The sequence below is a fragment of the Sceloporus occidentalis genome, unplaced genomic scaffold (assembly GCF_023333645.1).
Source record: "Sceloporus occidentalis isolate IW3139 unplaced genomic scaffold, rSceOcc1.0.p SCAF_1, whole genome shotgun sequence".
In the NCBI taxonomy this organism is placed as follows: domain Eukaryota; kingdom Metazoa; phylum Chordata; class Lepidosauria; order Squamata; family Phrynosomatidae; genus Sceloporus; species Sceloporus occidentalis.
Window position 1 is genome coordinate 216691281 of NW_028316981.1, and position 16920 is coordinate 216708200.

At 44.2% G+C, this 16920-nt stretch overlaps 1 protein-coding gene across 1 annotated transcript; it reads right to left on the reverse strand.

The window, feature by feature from the left end:
* Positions 1–3431: 3431 nt before the first annotated feature.
* On the reverse strand, positions 3432–4319 carry LOC149323410 (taste receptor type 2 member 7-like). The gene has a single exon (XM_089477484.1). It carries the CDS (start codon positions 4317–4319, stop codon positions 3432–3434), a length of 888 nt encoding a protein of 295 aa, XP_089333610.1.
* Between the last annotated feature and the right edge of the window lie 12601 nt (positions 4320–16920).

Genomic DNA, 16920 nt, shown 5'->3' on the forward strand with positions numbered 1-16920 from the left:
ATTATTAATGGGAGAGATTCTAATGCAACTTTAAAAGCCAATTTAGGGGTGGCATCAAGCCACCCCTGTCAACACTGGATTTGGGCTGTGGTAACCTCCAGCTGTAGTCCCAATCTGCCTTTTTGCATGAGCAAAAAGCTAGCTTTTCCTGCCCCACCATGGATGGACACCAGCTTTACGTCACAGCGCTGTAAAGAGCCAGGCTTCCTGCTGGCCTGGGGGCGTGTGGCATCTAATTGCCATGCCTACAAGCCATTGGGAAGCCAGCTCAAAGAGTATGTCTGTTTCACCCCTTAGATAAATCTAATATCCCCAAACACGCATTAGACAGCAATACACAACTGGTGGAATTGATAACTGTTGCAACTTTAATAGACTCTTGGGGAATTCTACACCTGACCACTAAAGACTATACAGTCCGTCCTTGCCTTACCCGGGGGATCCGTTCCGGATCCCTCCGCATAAGGCGAATTCCGCCTATGCTCGAGCCCCATTGGAAACAATGGGGCTCGTGCGCGGCGGCGCAGGCACGCGCGGGGCGCAACGGGCGCACACCCATTCAATTGAATGGGACGCGCTGCCCCTTCTGCCCCGCGCGCGCGCCGCGGCTTAAGCACATATGCTCAAGGCCATGTATGGCGCGCCCGCATATGGTGCGGGCGCACTGTACATATTTTTCTACTGTTCGTAAGTCTTATTCTTGCATTGACCATTTTTTAAATATCTAGAATGGTAAAAATAGACTCAGACACAATTGAACCAGTTTTATGCTTAGATCATTCATCCATAACCTTAGATATAAAATTATGTGACACTTTGAAACCCCCTAAGATATGGAAATTTAACTTCTCTCTCCTTCAGAATAAAAAAAAATGAAGTCACTATTAAAGATACCACCAAGAATTTCTTCCAGGAAAATGACTCCAGTACCATGTCACAAGCACTGTTATGGGATACCTTGAAACCAGTCCTTCGAGGTCTCTTAATTCAGGAAGGCTCAAAGCAAAAAAAGGTTAAGGATAGGCTTAGATCTCTCCTCTTACAGGAAATAGAAATCTTTACCATAAGCTTTTTCAAGACCAAGCAATATACCACTCTCTGCTGAAGAAATATATTGTTCAAAAGCTCACTTTTATGAACATCATAATAAAAGCTCGAAGTTAGTCACCAGAATGGCAAAGAAAAAGTTAGATCATAAAGTGGTCTTAGCTATTAAAACACTGGATGGAGATCTAAAAACCTCACCCAATGATATCCTGAAGTCATTTCAGACCTTTTATTCCTCTCTTTACAATAAGGAATCAATTTGCCCAAAACAATCTGGAAACCTTTCTTAAACAAATGCATATTAAAAAATTGTCAGACCCCCATGCAGCCTTATTGAACAAAGTAATTTCAGAATTAGAATTCAGACAGACAATTCAGTCTTTAAAACTGGGGAAATCGCCAGGGCCAGATGGCTTTTCTGGAGAATGTTATAAGGTACTTTATAAAGAACTATCCCCCCATCTATTGAAAATGCTTAATGAGGTCCTCAGTCAGGTTTTATGACCCCAGACTTGCTGTATCTCTAGAATCATCCCAGTCCCCCAAACCAAGAATCTCACTCTGTCTGTCTCAGCATTTAGAGTGATTTCACTTATTAACCAGGATGCTAAACTGTTCACAGTTATACTAGCCCATAGAATCAATACCTTCATTACAGAGTACATTGATTGAATCCAGGTTTTCTGCCAACCCAAAAGATATCAGATGTGATTCATAGAGTACTGATCATGATTTATTATTCTTCCTATTCAGGGACTCCAGTGGTGATGACATCTCTTGATGTACTGAAAGTGTTTGATCACTTAAATTAGCAATACCTGTTCGGAGTGCTTCAGGAAATAAATTTCAGCCCACAGTTTGTCAGAGTTTTGTAATCTTTACATAATGGCTCACAAGCAACTATTACCTTTAATAAGTTGACTTCAGACTCTCTCTCTTTACAAAGAGGAACAAAACAAGGTTGCCCTCTTTTGCCATTTCTTTTTGCCATAACTATTGAACTTATGGCAAATTTTATCTGATGTAACCCTGACATATGTGGTCCAAATATTGGAGGTCAAATTCACAAGTTAAGCTATTCGCAGATGATATCTTACCTTTTTTTAGAACATCCTCACAGCTATACTATGGGTCATAAACATTTAAGAACTGAATGCTGATTACTTTTCTCTTGATGTCAGCTCAACTTGAAGTGGCTAAAGCTTGGAAGACAGGACTTGTGACCCTAAATAATTGCGGAAAAGAGTTTGGGACCAATGGAAAAGCTATTGGATAATATGAAATATAATTTAGTACAATAAAACCAAGAATCTTTTTAGGAAATATGGCTTCCTTTTATTAATTTTGTTAATACGCATTATATAACTGTCTACCCACCACCCAGCCATTTGTCACTATGGTCTGATGTTTTTTAAACAATTCAATTCACAATTCACATATAGGATTATATATGTGTGGTGCTACTGAATGTCAATTTTTATAACTGTAATATTTTGTGGGGTTTTGCCATCTTTTATTGTTTTATTTATTGTAGAATTATAATAAAATTACTTTTTTTAAAAAAAAGTGCTATAATGTCCCATCTGGTCTTCTTGGTGCAATGTCCACAGCAGATGAGGAGATTAAAAATGGTCCTACCTTGTGTTACAGTATCTAAGAGTCTGAAAAAGTTACCTTTATATTTGCTATCAGTATATAATACAGTAATATATTCAAGACTTTATTCTCAAAAAGGGAGGAAATGAAGAAAAAAAATATGACATTAAGTTTGCCAATTAATTAGTAAGTGTATTCTGCTTTTATTGGCTGTGACGTTTGTGCTATTGGTTTACGGGTACTGTAGTGATTTACAGAATGAAGGATCACAGTTGATAATTATAAAACTGTTTATCTAGATTGGGGCCAGTACTGGTTTAACTGTTGGATTAGGACTCTGGAGGATCAGGATTCAAATGGAAATCCACTGTTTGAGCTTGAGCAAGTTACAGTCTCTCACAAAGATAGCTACAAACTCCCTTGGAACAATTTTTACCAAGAAAACAACATGATAGGCTTGCCTTAAGGTAACCATAAATTGGAAAGGACTTGAAGGTACACAACAACAAATATCAAAATTGCAATGTATCTTGCAGCAGGTTTAAGAGTAGTCAGAACTTTCAGGCATACAGGTTTATCAAAGGAGCAATGTTCAGTTTATACATTTATCGATTCCGTATTTCCAAGATGAATGATGATGATTTATGCATGAACCAAGTTCCCTAGTGATGATTAATATTAACTCAATTCTGGTTATCCACTGTTCATACGTGCATACAAGTACATGTGCAGATACATGCACTCACATAAATGGGAGTTGAGTGTCTGCTGCCCTTTTTGTCATGTTATCAAGTTCTGTGTCTGATGTTTAGGATACGAGCAGACATTTCTTTCAGTTTAGGATTGGTTAATATTAATATAACGGAGTGTGCAGAAGGAAATAGAGATAACAAGATGTCAACAAGTAGTTCGTCAGTTTCTGCATAACTGTATTTAGTAGAAATTATCATACCAATGAAATAGAAAAGGTAGAAGAAGAGACAGAACAACAAAGATGTCATGACTTTAATGTGGACCTGAGTGTTGAGGTCCTTCACACCAAGACCACTTTTCTTAAGATTTCTTGTGTGCCTCTGCAGAGAGGTGAGCAGAAGGATGGATGCGGTTGTGCTCAGGCAAAAATTGATGGAAGAACAAGATAATTCTAGAGGAACAAAAACAACATTTTGGCTGCCATTCCCTGGCAGAGTTTCTGTCACATTGCAACACTTTTTGTGTCCAAGTAAACGGACTAATGAAGGAAGATAGAAGACCATGGACACTCCTATTGACATTCCAAGCATCCTGGGTGTAAGCACATTGATCCTTGCTTTCATCCACAGGAAGAAAGGGTTGGCAAAGTTGGTAACCTTCACACAATAAAAAACACTGAGCCATGTGGCGCACCAGTGGCTTACCATGTTGAATAACATCCAGAAAATGTATATTAAATCTTCTGAGTAAATAGGCGAAGTAGTCTGTTGAAAGAAGTTGTACAAGAGGCTGTTCACCAGAATTGTCAACAGTGTGAGAAATCTGGAAGTGCTCAAACAAGTCAGGAGAAAATCACAAGGGACCATCTTCTTGTCTTGCAGCCACTTGTGTCCATTGACAGCTATGATTAATCCATTTCCCAAAATACCAATAAGGGATACAGTTCCAAAAATAATCCAAGAAAACATATCCAATCTAGGCATATTTCTATTTGCTATTTCTGGGGAAATTGTCTATAAGGGTGTAGCTAGTTGTAATTCTCCAGGTTTCTGCCTGATGTTTGTTTGGGACTTTTAAAATGATCAGATCATTCTACAGAGTACAATTCAAATCTCAGGAGGTATCTGTTACCAATGACCTAACCAGGTATCATGTGGCAGATCTGAAATAATAATTTCCAGGCTGAAAACACCAGTGTAATTTCCATTTATTTAAAAACTTGTATCTGTTATTAGAGCTTTGTGTTGATCCCAGAAATGGTAGGGTAGAACATAGTTATATCCCAATTCCCTCTCCCTCCTCACCTGCATTAGAATCTACATTCTGCAAGGGGAAATGGGCTATACTACACAGCAGGAACAAATATCTATCCTTACCTGTAATCATAAATAGATACTAATTACCTCTCCCTTTTCTCTGGAAAACGCTTCCATTATAATGCAAGCAAGAGGGTAAATCCATTTCCTCCACGTACTATTCCCTGTTTTCTTATCACAGGACTTTATCACACGGGGACCTATGTGCTTCCATCCCAAAAATTGTTAAAGTGTTGGCATCCCAGAAGAGCAAGCAAATTTACTAATGCTTATCACACACAGAGGACAACAAGGGGTCAAAAGCACATTACCTAGGCAAGAAAGTGGGTCGACAGCGAATTTGGGTTTCAGACGGATGAGGACAAATGCCCTTGCTAGCTTGGAAATAACTTTTTTGCGCATGCTCCAAACTGTCATTTCGACAAGTGCATTCATACACATGTTGCAGAGAGGGAAGGGAAACCAGGCAGGAAAATCCTCTGCCCAGAAGCTGTTTCAGAAGAAGGCAGGCTGAGGTTTCCTTTTGCAAACTCCCATAAAACCACACACAAACACACACACACACACACTAGAGAAAAAGAGGACAGGGCTGCTCCATAAACCTGCCTGATTCCAGTCCATCTGCCTTGGTCCAGGCCTCGGAGGTTGAGAGGAACTGCTGGACCTCTTACCCTTTCCCTCCACCACTCCCTTCTCCTTCTGTGTCATGTCTTTTTAGATTGTAAGCCCGAGGGCAGGGAACCATCTAACTAAAAAGATTGCATGTACAGCGCTGTGTAAATTTACAGCGCTTCATAAATAAAGGTTAATATTAATAATAATAAAGAAGGCTTACAGACTGGTCCAGGTGATGTCAGTGCGATAATCCATCCCATTCTCAATCAGGGGAGGAAATTGGCTGGGACAATTTCCTCCCTTCCTGTCCTAGAACGTCTACAATCTCTACTGTTCTTCTGGGTATGACGCAAGGAGGGCGCCACAAATAGTGTTAAAAATAATTATATTAATTTTTATTCATGTGATACTGTGGGGTTTTTTTTTTTTTCAAGAAAAGGAATGATCACGATATAAACATCTCTGTTGCGTGTTTTTGGATGGATGGAGAATTTTTTCCCCCTCGTATACTTTATAAATAAATTTCTGTATAAACATTTCTGTTTCCGAAATGCATATGTATAGTAATGTATCATTATAACACAACATATAAAAGTCAGAACAAACCACAGGTATACTTTCCATGTGGAATAAAACTTTGCAACAGTGGTTATGGACACAGTTGTACTTGCACTGCAGGGTTTTTTTTTTCTTCTGCTTGAGTCTGCAGTGCAAATATGTTTGTATCAGTGCAAAGATATTAATGAAACTTTTATTACTATGTACAACAGGAAGTTGTCTGAAGTGATAAGATCATAGAGTGATGACGTCACTTATTTGCTCTGTACTAAAATCCTCGCTACAACAGTATGTATGCACAAAATATGGACTGCTTGGGAACGATCTGGGCTATAGTATGGATAAAACAGTACGTACAGTACAATAAAATGTGTTCTCATACCATTACCGTCACATTATAAATTACTGAATGCAGTTACACCTGTTCCCATATCGTTTCTCCAAAGAACGTTTCCAGAACTCGATTGGAACATTACAGGTACTGGTGCGATTAACTTATTGGTTTTCAGACTGCTGCAATTACATGAATAGAGTGAATTCGCAAATGAAATGGAAGTACAAATACAGTAGTTATGCAAAAATGCTTGTTACCTGTTTCACCTCACTTTCTGTCTGGAGTCTGACTTGTCTGCGCACAGCATCATCTGAAAAGCAACTATGAAATTGTCCCTAATGCCCTGGATAACCTGCATTGGGACCAGTTTAACCTTCCTATTTTCCCTGACAGTCCATAGAATCACAGAACTGAAAGAGATCACAAGGACCATTCAGTCCAACTCCATGCCAGATAAGAATACAAAACAGAAACACTCTCAGCAGATGGCCGTCCAGCTGCTGTTGAAAAACCTCCAAAGGAGACTCCACCATACTCCCAAATAACACATTCCACAATCAAACAGCTCTTACCATCAGGAAATTCTTCCTAATGTTTAGATGAAATCTGTTTTCTTGAACTTTGAATCCATTGCTCTGTCCCTCAGTCTCTGGACCAGCAGAAAACAATTGCTCCATCCACAAGATGAAATCCCTTAAGACATTTAAACATGGCTATCAGCTCACCTCTTAACTTTCTCTTCTCCAGGCTAAACATTCCCAGCTCCCTAAGCCACTCTAGACAATTCACCATTTTGGTCTTCTGCCTCTGGACATGCTCCACCTTGTTCATTCAACCTCTCCTTGAATTGTGGTGCCAAGCAATGGACACAGTATTGAAGGTAAGGCCTGACCAAAGAAGAATATAATGGCACCATTACTTCCTTTGATCTAGAGACTTTATTCCTATTGATGCAGCCTAGGAATATATTGGCTCTTATAGCTGAACTCATGTTCAGCTTGTGGTCTACTGAGGCTACTTCATCCCTTTCTCATGTACTTTTGTCAAGGCAGGTATCAGCCATCATATATATGTGCATTTCATTTTTACTGCTTAAGTGTAGGATCTTACATTTCTTCCTGTTGAAATTAATTTGGTTAGTTTTGGCCCAGTTTGCTAATCTGTTAAGGTCATTTTGAATTATGATCCTGTCCTCTGGAGTATTACCTGCCCCTCCTGATTTGATGTCATCTGTAGATTGATATACATGTCATCTATTCCTTCACCCAACTCACTGATAAACATGTTGAATAGCACCGGGCCTAAGACAAAAGCTCGCCAGTTCTAGACAAGGTCACACTTCCCCTAAAGGACTGTGTTCGTAGCTTGGGGGTACTCCTGCACTCGTCCGCTTCAGCTATCATCTCAAGTGGATGTGACGGCCAGGAGTGCCTGTTATCAGCTTTGGCTGATACGACCCTTCCTGGAACGGGAAAACCTAGAAACGGTTGTACATTCACTGGTAACCTCTCATCTCGATTTCTGCAATGTGCTCTACATGGGGCAACCCTCATGCCTCGTTCGGAAGCTGCAACTGGTCCAAAATATGGCAGCCAGATTGGTTACAGGGAGTTAAAGGGAGTCCGAAATCTGAATCTATTACACCTATCTTAAAATCTCTACACTGGCTGCCTATTAGCTTCCGGGCACAGTATAAGGTTTGGTCATTACCTATAAAGCCCTACATGGCTTGGTCCAGCGTACCTGAGGGAATGCCTCCTCCCATACAATCCTTCCTGCACTCTCAGGTTCTCTGGGAAGAATCTCTTACAGTCTAAGAAAACCAGACTGGTATCAACTTCCCGGAGGACGTTTTCTGTTGCCGCTCCAAAAGTCTGGAATGACCTGCCGGAGGAGATCCGCCATATAACATCTTTGGAGGCCTTTAAAAAGGCAATAAAAACAGATCTCTTCCGGCAGGCCTTCCCAAATTGACCTCCTCGGAATGTTTACTCTCCAGTTGGGAATTATTGTTTTTAATGCTATTTTAAGGTGGGAGGGAGATAGGGAATTGGATTTTATATGCTTTGCTATGTTTTTACTTGTGATTTGTTGTGTTTTATTTTTATTGTTCTTATGTTTGTTGTTACCCACCTCGATCCAATACAGGGAGAGGCGGGATACAAATAAATATTTTATTATTATTTATTATTATTACATTGAAGAGCATATATAAAAGAGATGAAAGAGTGACAGATTAATTTGAGGGTGAATGATATGAAAATGAATCTCAAATTTTAGAAAGTGAAGATGAAGCTGAACCCAGAGCACTGGGGAGAAATAGACCACCAGGAACAGATGGTATACCAATAGAGCTGCTTCAAGGCTTTCAGGCTACAGAGAGAGAATCTACTCTAGCTGCAACTAAAATTTGTCAACAGATGCTGAAAACAAAACAATGGCGCACAGACTGGAACTATTTCATATGCCTTCCCAAACCCTATGTAAACAAAGTCATGGCTGGTTTATAAGTTTAAATACCCTGATTGTTTTATTATTATTTTTAAAAACCCAGATAATAATTATATTACTGTCAGAGGGTGGATGAAGGGGAGGAGTCGGGTTGGGATCCTGCTTCTGAAGACGACGTGCTGAGAGACCTTGGTGAAGCCAAAGAAGACGGAGCCAAGTTGGCTCAAGGAGCAATAGCTGGAGTTAGGATGGAGACTGGGGAGGCAGGGTTGCTGGAGGGTAGAAAAGGGGAGGAGGAGGGGAACCCAGGGAGGAAGGAGGAGTGGAAGTGGACACCAAGTGTGGAGGGAGACACAGGATACGAGGAGGAGATAGTGGCCCAGGTCCGGGACGCCTGGACAGCAGAAGCCAACCGCCGGTACCTACGAGGGCGGAGAGAAGGGAGTGGTCGGAGAAATGACCGAGAGAACCCAGTGGAAGGGTTCTTTGCTCTTGGGTTCATCCCCTGTCCCTGAATGAATCCAGCAAGCCCTATCAGGCTAGGCCCGTGATTAACCCTGGTCCCCGTTTGCTGTGGGATATAGGGGGCCAGTGTTGGCCCGTCGAGTAAGGGGCGAAGGGGAGGTCGTGAAGAGCGGCGGGGCCTGAAGCAGAATACGCCCATCCAAGAGTGGAGCCAGAGGGCTAGTTCTTGGGATGGTGAAGTAACCACTTTAAGTTCCTGTTATCACGTGGGTTTGTTAAAAAGTTACATTAAAGAGCACAGAGCATACACCAGCGTCTATGTCTCTTTGTTATGGAACCTCAGCTACCCGCCTCAACAGCTGGCGTGGCCAAGGGCCTGGCGACAATTACCCTTATCAGCTCTCAGTACTCTGGTTACCAGGTTTTTATTATTTAACTAAAGGTACTGAAATGTTTGTTTCTTCAAAGAAGGAAAATCCGGGGGAGAGGCACGGAAAGAATCAAAGGAAAGCAAGTTTTGGCTTTTAAAAAAAAACCCACCTCATTTCTTCATAACATTCCCCTGTCAGGCCATGTGACAACTAAACATCACTAGACACCACCTTGGTTGCAGCAGGCTTCAGCTCCTGGTCTGCCAGCCATCAACCTGCACTTGAGCCTCAGGAGATGGTAGTCCCTGAGTAGACTTCAGTTTACCACAGGGCCAAAAGAAAGGGACTGATGATGTACATTCAAATACATTGGTGTATCTACATTCATCAAAAGTGTCCAGAAGCAACAATGCAAAACAAAAATATGGAAATGTTGTAACAGAATCTTTGCAGACTTTGCATCTCAATTGATTTAAACTAGTAGGGAAACAGGCCGATGACCCATCTTTCAAATCAGTTTTATTTGCTTTGTTACTCAACCCCAGAATAATGAAACCAGTTATCAAAATGGGATAAAACAGGTCCATTTATTGACCTATTTACAATATTCTTAACAGAACTGCAACTAATTTCTAACAACAACCAAGTGTGGGAGAAGCTGCATCCAGTGTCTTTCCCCAGACCACCTCTGCAGCTTATCTAGATGATAACACCTGAGCCCTCAACGACAACCCAAAAGCTGGGTTATTCACTGGCCGGCCCACATCAAGAAGTCTAACCAGAAAGCCCACCTCCCAAACTGCAAAGATTAAAGATGGGGTTTATCTTTCAAACCAGACCTAAGGGCAATTTCTTTCTCTCCCCCCCCCCCCCCCCCGCTGTCCCAGGTCGCAAGGCCTAGAGGTGGTTCCAGAAATGTCCCTTCCACCCAAATAGTATCCAAGGAGCTCACCGAAATATAATCCTAATATTTATGCCACAGATATGGGCAATCATCCACTTAGCCCCTGTCTCACACCTCAGCACTGGACACCCCTTTATACCTTGTTGCAGATCCATTAGGAATATTGCATTACCAGTTTCGGAAAGGTGAACGCCATCTGCCTTGTAGAGCTGTGGCCTCTGGAATATAATCTGGGGGTGGGACAGATAGTGGCCTAGCCCAGCCTCAAGGGCCTTTTGAATCTCCCTATTAGCCCGCATTCAAGCTATATCAATGACTATTGGGTCGCCACCGCATTTCCACTCACACCGAGAAAACATGGCAGACCAAACAAAATATGTACACTTGGCCAAGACAGCTTGATAAGGCAAAAATCATGCAGGACCTGCAACCCTTCAACAGACCAAACAGACCACAGCCACCCAGGTGAACCACCAACATCTGGGGCAGAGGCCCTCGGCACTCCTTGAACAACAGTGGCAACAGGCCATGCCAACAGAGACCCCACTAGCCCAACCAATTCAAACAAGAAACATCACCAAGGCCCAAGTGAATACCAAAGTGGCTTGATCTTGCTTGCCAGGCAGCCAAGTAGATTGAAAAAACCTGTAGGCTGACACACAAAAGAGGGGAAAAACCAATCTCAAAAAATAAACTTTGATTGAAGCTCCAACAAGAAATGGTAGAGTTGGGAGGACCCTCAAGGACCATCCAGTCCAACTCCCTTCTGCTATGAAGTAATACAAAGGAATACATGGGATCCTAGAGGACATGTGGTCTGACTCCTCTTCAACATCAGGATAGCACTGGAAGATGGGACAAACAGAGGGTTTTCTTGGCATAAAGAGGAGTTTTGCCATGGGCTGCCCCTGAAGCTTAGACAGTGTGACCCTCACAGATGAGGAGGGGAGGGGTGGGGTGGCAAATGCCAATGCTCTTCTGCCCAGCAGGAATTCTCAAGATGGGGTGGGGAGGGGTGCAATGACAGGAATTCTGCCATGGATAAAACCTAGCATTCGAAGGGATTCCCAGGGGTCATCCAACCCCCCTCTTCTACCATGAAGGAGTACCTAGGAGTTGGAGTTGAAGCTGAGAACATGTGACTTGCCCAAGGTCATCCAGTGAATTTCTATGGTGAACTGGGAGGCTAGAGTGCTAATCCCAGCTCAGCCATCCTGTCTCAAAAGTCTTCTCAGCGATTAGCTAATCCCTCATATGTATACATAATATTTATGCTATTTATTTATTTTTACCCCTTCCCTCCCCAGGAATGGTGTTTTATTTTTAATTGCTTTTCCCAGGGCTGAAGAATCCTGTTGTGTGCTTGCACACAGCTTTGACATGTAAGGCTGATGATCTCCTGCGGTCCAAGCAGCCAAACAGCAGCCCTGTCTTGGCCCTTAGTCCCAGGAGACCCTTAAATTCCCTCAAATCATGCTGTTAAGGATTTCCCTTAACAAACACTGGGACTTGTTAAGGACTTCAGTTCTCCTTCTTGCTGATCTATTCAAACATCAACCGAGATAAGACGCATGTCAAGAAGTGTCAAGTAGCAGATACTATTATTTATTATAAGTAACAAAATAGAACCAAAAGATATAATTCATGCAAGATCTTAAGGGTCTTGTAGTTTCAATATTTGTAATTATAGAATATTCATTTCATACAAGCTGTCATAAACATAATAGAAAAATACCCTCAATGTTCTACTCTGATATATTCCTACTTCAAAACCCACTAACTCCTCACTCTATAACTGTTCCTCTCCATCTCTCACTGACACTCTCTCCAACCAACTCTCACTTGGACTCAGAAGCCTTATATACCCTTCTTACGGAAGCTTCCAGAAAAACCCTTGATCCTGCTCACTGATTGGCCAAGTGAGCCTTCTGTAAGCTGTGAAGTCACTCTTTATGTGAATCTACATCCCCTCTCCCCATCTTAATCCTTTACTCCCTGAAGAAGTCCTCAAATGACTAGAGGCCTAGTCATTACAGTGTAGTTAATCAAAAAGGTGGCTGTCCAGTCAACTGGCATCTGGGCATAACAAGGGAGATAAGTGGAGGTCACAGGTGGTGTGTTTGTATGATGGTGCACATGCATGGTGGGGAGGCAACAAATAACATTACACAGTGGTGTGGTAGTCTGTCTGTCTATTTCTTCCTCATAATATATCATATTTAGAAGATATAATTTGGGCCTAAACCTTATTTATGGCCTTAAAATCGTTTGTCTCTCTCTGGCTTTTCTTCACGAACGAAGATTCAGGAAGGATTCATCCCACACTTTCTACAAGCGTGTTGATGCCTAAAAAGGCTGATCCGAGATAAACAAGTCCGGTTGCAGAAAGCACAGCAGAATGTCTCCTTGGGTGATGTTTCCAAGTTGTGGTTCTTTCTGCGTTGTCATTTCTCTTCAAGACTCGTTTGGTGTGAGCTTTCAAAAAAGGATGCAGCATCGTAGATAGTGCGTCTCCATGCCTACCGATGCAAGGCCAGGGTGGACCATTGTTGGTGATCAATTTGGCCAAGCCTGAGATGTTGTTTCAGGGAGTCCTTATTTATTCTTTGGGGCGCCCCTCTTACGCTGACCCGTGGCGAGTTTACCATAGAGCATTATTTTTGGGAGGCGATGGTACTCCATCCTAGAAATGTGTCCTGCCCAACAAAACTGCGTTCTCAATACCATGGCCTCAATGCTAGTGATCCCTGCTTGCTCAAGGACAGCAACATTTGTCACATAGTTAGTCCAGTGTATATTTAGACTTGTGCGTAAACAGTGCTGGTGAAAGCGTTCAAGGAGTCATAGGTGTTGGCGATAGGTGACCCATGTTTCAGACCCATAAAGGAGAAGAGACAGTACAATTTTAGTAGCATGATACTTCGCCTCAGATGTTTGTTACTCCAGACTCTTTTGTGAAGCCTTCCGAATGCACTATATGCCTTTGCTAGTCTGTGATTGATCTCTTTATCAATCTTGGCGTCTGAGGAGATGATGCTTCCCAAGTAGGTGAACTGCTGAACGGACTTAAGCACAGATGTGCCTACAGTGATGTGGGGATGGTAGTGTTCTTCCTGTTGGTAGAGAACTTCCATTTTCTTCAGGCTGACCTCCAGCCCAAAGAGCTCTGCAGCTGTAGCAAAGCAAGATGTTAGGCACTGCAGAGCTGCTTCCGGATGGGCAACGAGGGCAGCATCGTCAGCAAAAATCAGCTCACAGACTAGATAGTTTAGAGTCTTAGTGCAAGCCCTCAGACGGCTTAAGTTAAACAAGTTACCATCAGTACGGTAGCATATATAAATGTCATCTTCTTCTTCGAGATCTGCCATAGCCCTTTGGAGCATCATGCTGAAGAAAATTGTAAATAGAAGTGGAGCAAGAACATAACCTTGTGCCTTCATCCATTTCAGCTTCCAGATCAGACCAGCCGTTTAAGAGCCCCAGCGGCTCTGGCCGGCCGGAATCCCTCTTTGGGAACTGAGCTGACAATGGGAAATGCCCTCACAGCAGCAATTCCATTTCAAGTCCACGCTGTTGCCACACTGCAGAATCAGTGTAGCCTGACACCGCTTTAACTGCCACGGCTCCATCCTATGGAAATCCTGGGATGCCCAGTTTGCTGTGGCACCAAAGCCATCTCACAAAAACTACACATCTCAGGCTTTCTGTAGCGCTGAGCCACGGTGCTTGAAGCAGCGTCAAACTGCATTCATTTCCACAGTGTAGCTACAGCCCACGTTTCCAGTGTAGGTTTAACTTTGGGTGCGTCTGCACTGTAGAAATAATGCAGCTTGACAGTGCCGTGGCTCCATCTGATAGAAATCTTGGGATGTGCAGTAGTTTGCGGTGGTACCAGAACTCTCTGAGAGAGAAGGCTAAAATATCATAGAAAACTGAAACTCCCAGGATTCCATGGGATGGAGGCTCAGCTGCTACGAAACTGATTTAATAATGGGATGTCGTGTGATGTAGACACAGCGTTAAGGAGTGCTCTGCTTTAAAGTCTGGAGGAAGGATGTTTTGCTAATTCCGCAAATCCTGATAAATGGCAAGGGATTCGCATCTTGTGCCCCTGATGGACACAGAGAAAGAGAGTTTCCCATGTTCTCTGCCTCAGATCAGCCCATCCTAGCCAATAGCCTGATCCAGGAGAAAAGCAGGCTAGAAATAACATAAACACATAAAAATAAAAATCAGGTGGTTTGTTTTGGAGAATCCATGGAGAAGGAGGGGGAACTGATTTTATCAATACAATAAAATAAATGTTACGGTCTTATCCTATAAGACCAGATATCCACATCGTGGTCATAGTGGCCTCATGAAATTAGACTTTAGGAAAGCTCCTCCTGCCTAATTATCTCTTTCAGTCTCAAAGGTGCTGTGAGACACTGACTTTACAGAGTAACAAGGGCATATATCTTTGAGTCAACCATGACAGCACAGCAGAACCGTGAGGTCATTTGAACTCACAATGGGAGTTCAGCTACATGGCTCAAAAGGTTCCAGAATGCATCCAGTTGGGCACTAGGGCTTTGAGAACCGAACATGGCTGGATATAGTCTACTTCTCCTGCTGTTTCTGCCGTTGTTGGTCTTCAGCCTGAGAGGTCAAGAAGCCCCCACTGTAGAAGAAGAATCATTCTGTCTACAGATCTGCCATGGGGCCCTCGAGTCTTTTTGTGGATGTGGACTTTGGTGTTCGTGAATGTGGGTGGCTAAGCAATGGGGAAGCAGAAGACAGCAGAGGCCAGCCAGCAGCAGGAGGTTGTGGCAGGAGTGGGAAGCTTCAAAAGCCATTCCTCCAGACCTCAGGAAGACCAGCAGCCAAGCCAGAAGCAAGCCTTCCCTCTTCCCCAAACTTCAGCAGGGGCACAGAATGCAGCAGAAGCCAGGCAGGAGCAGGAGAGAGTGGCAAGAATGCTAAGCTTTAAAAAGCCACTCCTCCAGCCCTCAGGAAGACCAGCAGCCAAGCCAGAAGCAAGCCTTCCCTCTTCCCCCAACTTCACCAGGGGCACAGAAGGCAGCAGAGGCCAGGCAGAAGCAGGAGGGCATGGCAGGAGTGGTAAGCTTTAAAAGCCACTCCTCCAGCCCTCAATAAGACAAGCAGCCAAGCCAGAAGCAAGCCTTCCCTCTTCCCCGAACTCCACCAGGGGCACAGAAGGCAGCAGAGGCCAGGCAGAAGCAGGAGGGCATGGCAGGAGTGGTAAGCTTTAAAAGCCACTCCTCCAGCCCTCAGGAAGCCAAGCAGCCAAGCCAGAAGCAAGCCTTCCCTCTTCCCCGAACTCCACCAGGGACACAGAAGGCAGCAGAGGCCAGGCAGCAGCAGCAGAGCGTGCAAGAGTGGCAAGCTTTAAAAGCCACTCCTCTAGCCCTCAGGAAGACCAGCAGCCAAGGAAGAAGCTAGCCTTCCGTCTTCCCACAACTCCACCAGGAGCACAGAAGGCAGCAGAGGCCAGGCAGCAGCAGGAGGTTGTGGCAGGAGTTGGAAGCTTCAAAAGCCATTCCTCCAGACCTCAGGAAGACCAGCAGCCAAGCCAGAAGCAAGCCTTCCCTCTTCCACCAACTCCACAAGGGACAAAGAAGGCAGCAGAAGCCAGGCAGAAGCAGGAGGGAGTGGGAGGAGTTGTAAGCATCAAAGTCCAGTCCTCCAGCACTAAGAAAGACCAGCAGCCAAGCCAGAAGAAAGCCTTCCCTCTTCCACCAACTCCACAAGGGACAAAGAAGGCAGCAGAGGCCAGGCAGGAGCAGGAGGGCATGGCAGCAGTGGTAAGCTTCAAATGCCATTCCTCCAGCCCTCAGGAAGCCAAGCAGCCAAGCCAGAAGCAAGCCTTCCCTCTTTGCCCAACTCTACCAGGAGCACAGAAGGCAGCAGAGGCCAGGCAGCAGCAGGAGGGCACGGCAGTAGTGGTAAGCTTCAAAAGTCATTCCTCCAGTCCTCTGGAAGCCAAACAGCCAAGCCAGAAGCAAGCCTTCCCTCTTTGCCCAACTCCACTAGGGGCACAGAAGGCAGCAGAGGCCAGGCAGCAGCAGGAGGGCACGGCAGCAGTGGTAAGCTTCAAAAGTCATTCCTCCAGTCCTCAGGAAGCCAAGCAGCCAAGCCAGAAGCAAGCCTTCCCTCTTCCCGCAACTCCACCAGGGGCACAGATGGCAGCAGAGGCCAGGCAGGAGCAGGAGGGCGAGGGAGGCTTCGCAAGCTTCAAAAGCCACTCCTCCAGCCCTCAGGAAGACCACCCGCCAAGCCAGAAGCAAGCCTTCCTTCTTTGACCAACTCCACCAGGGGCACAGAAGGCAGCAGAGGCCAGGCAGAAGAAGGAGGTTGTGGCAGAAGTGGGAAGCTTCAAAAGCCATTCCTCCAACCCTCAGGAAGACCAGCAGCCAAGCCAGAAGCAAGCCCTCCCTCTGCCCCCAACTCCACCAGGGGTACAGAAGGCAGCAGAGGCCAGGCAGCAGCAGGAGGGCATGGCAGGAGTGGCAAGGTTCAAAATCCATTCCTCCAACACTCAGGGAGACCAACAACCAAGCCAGAAGCAAG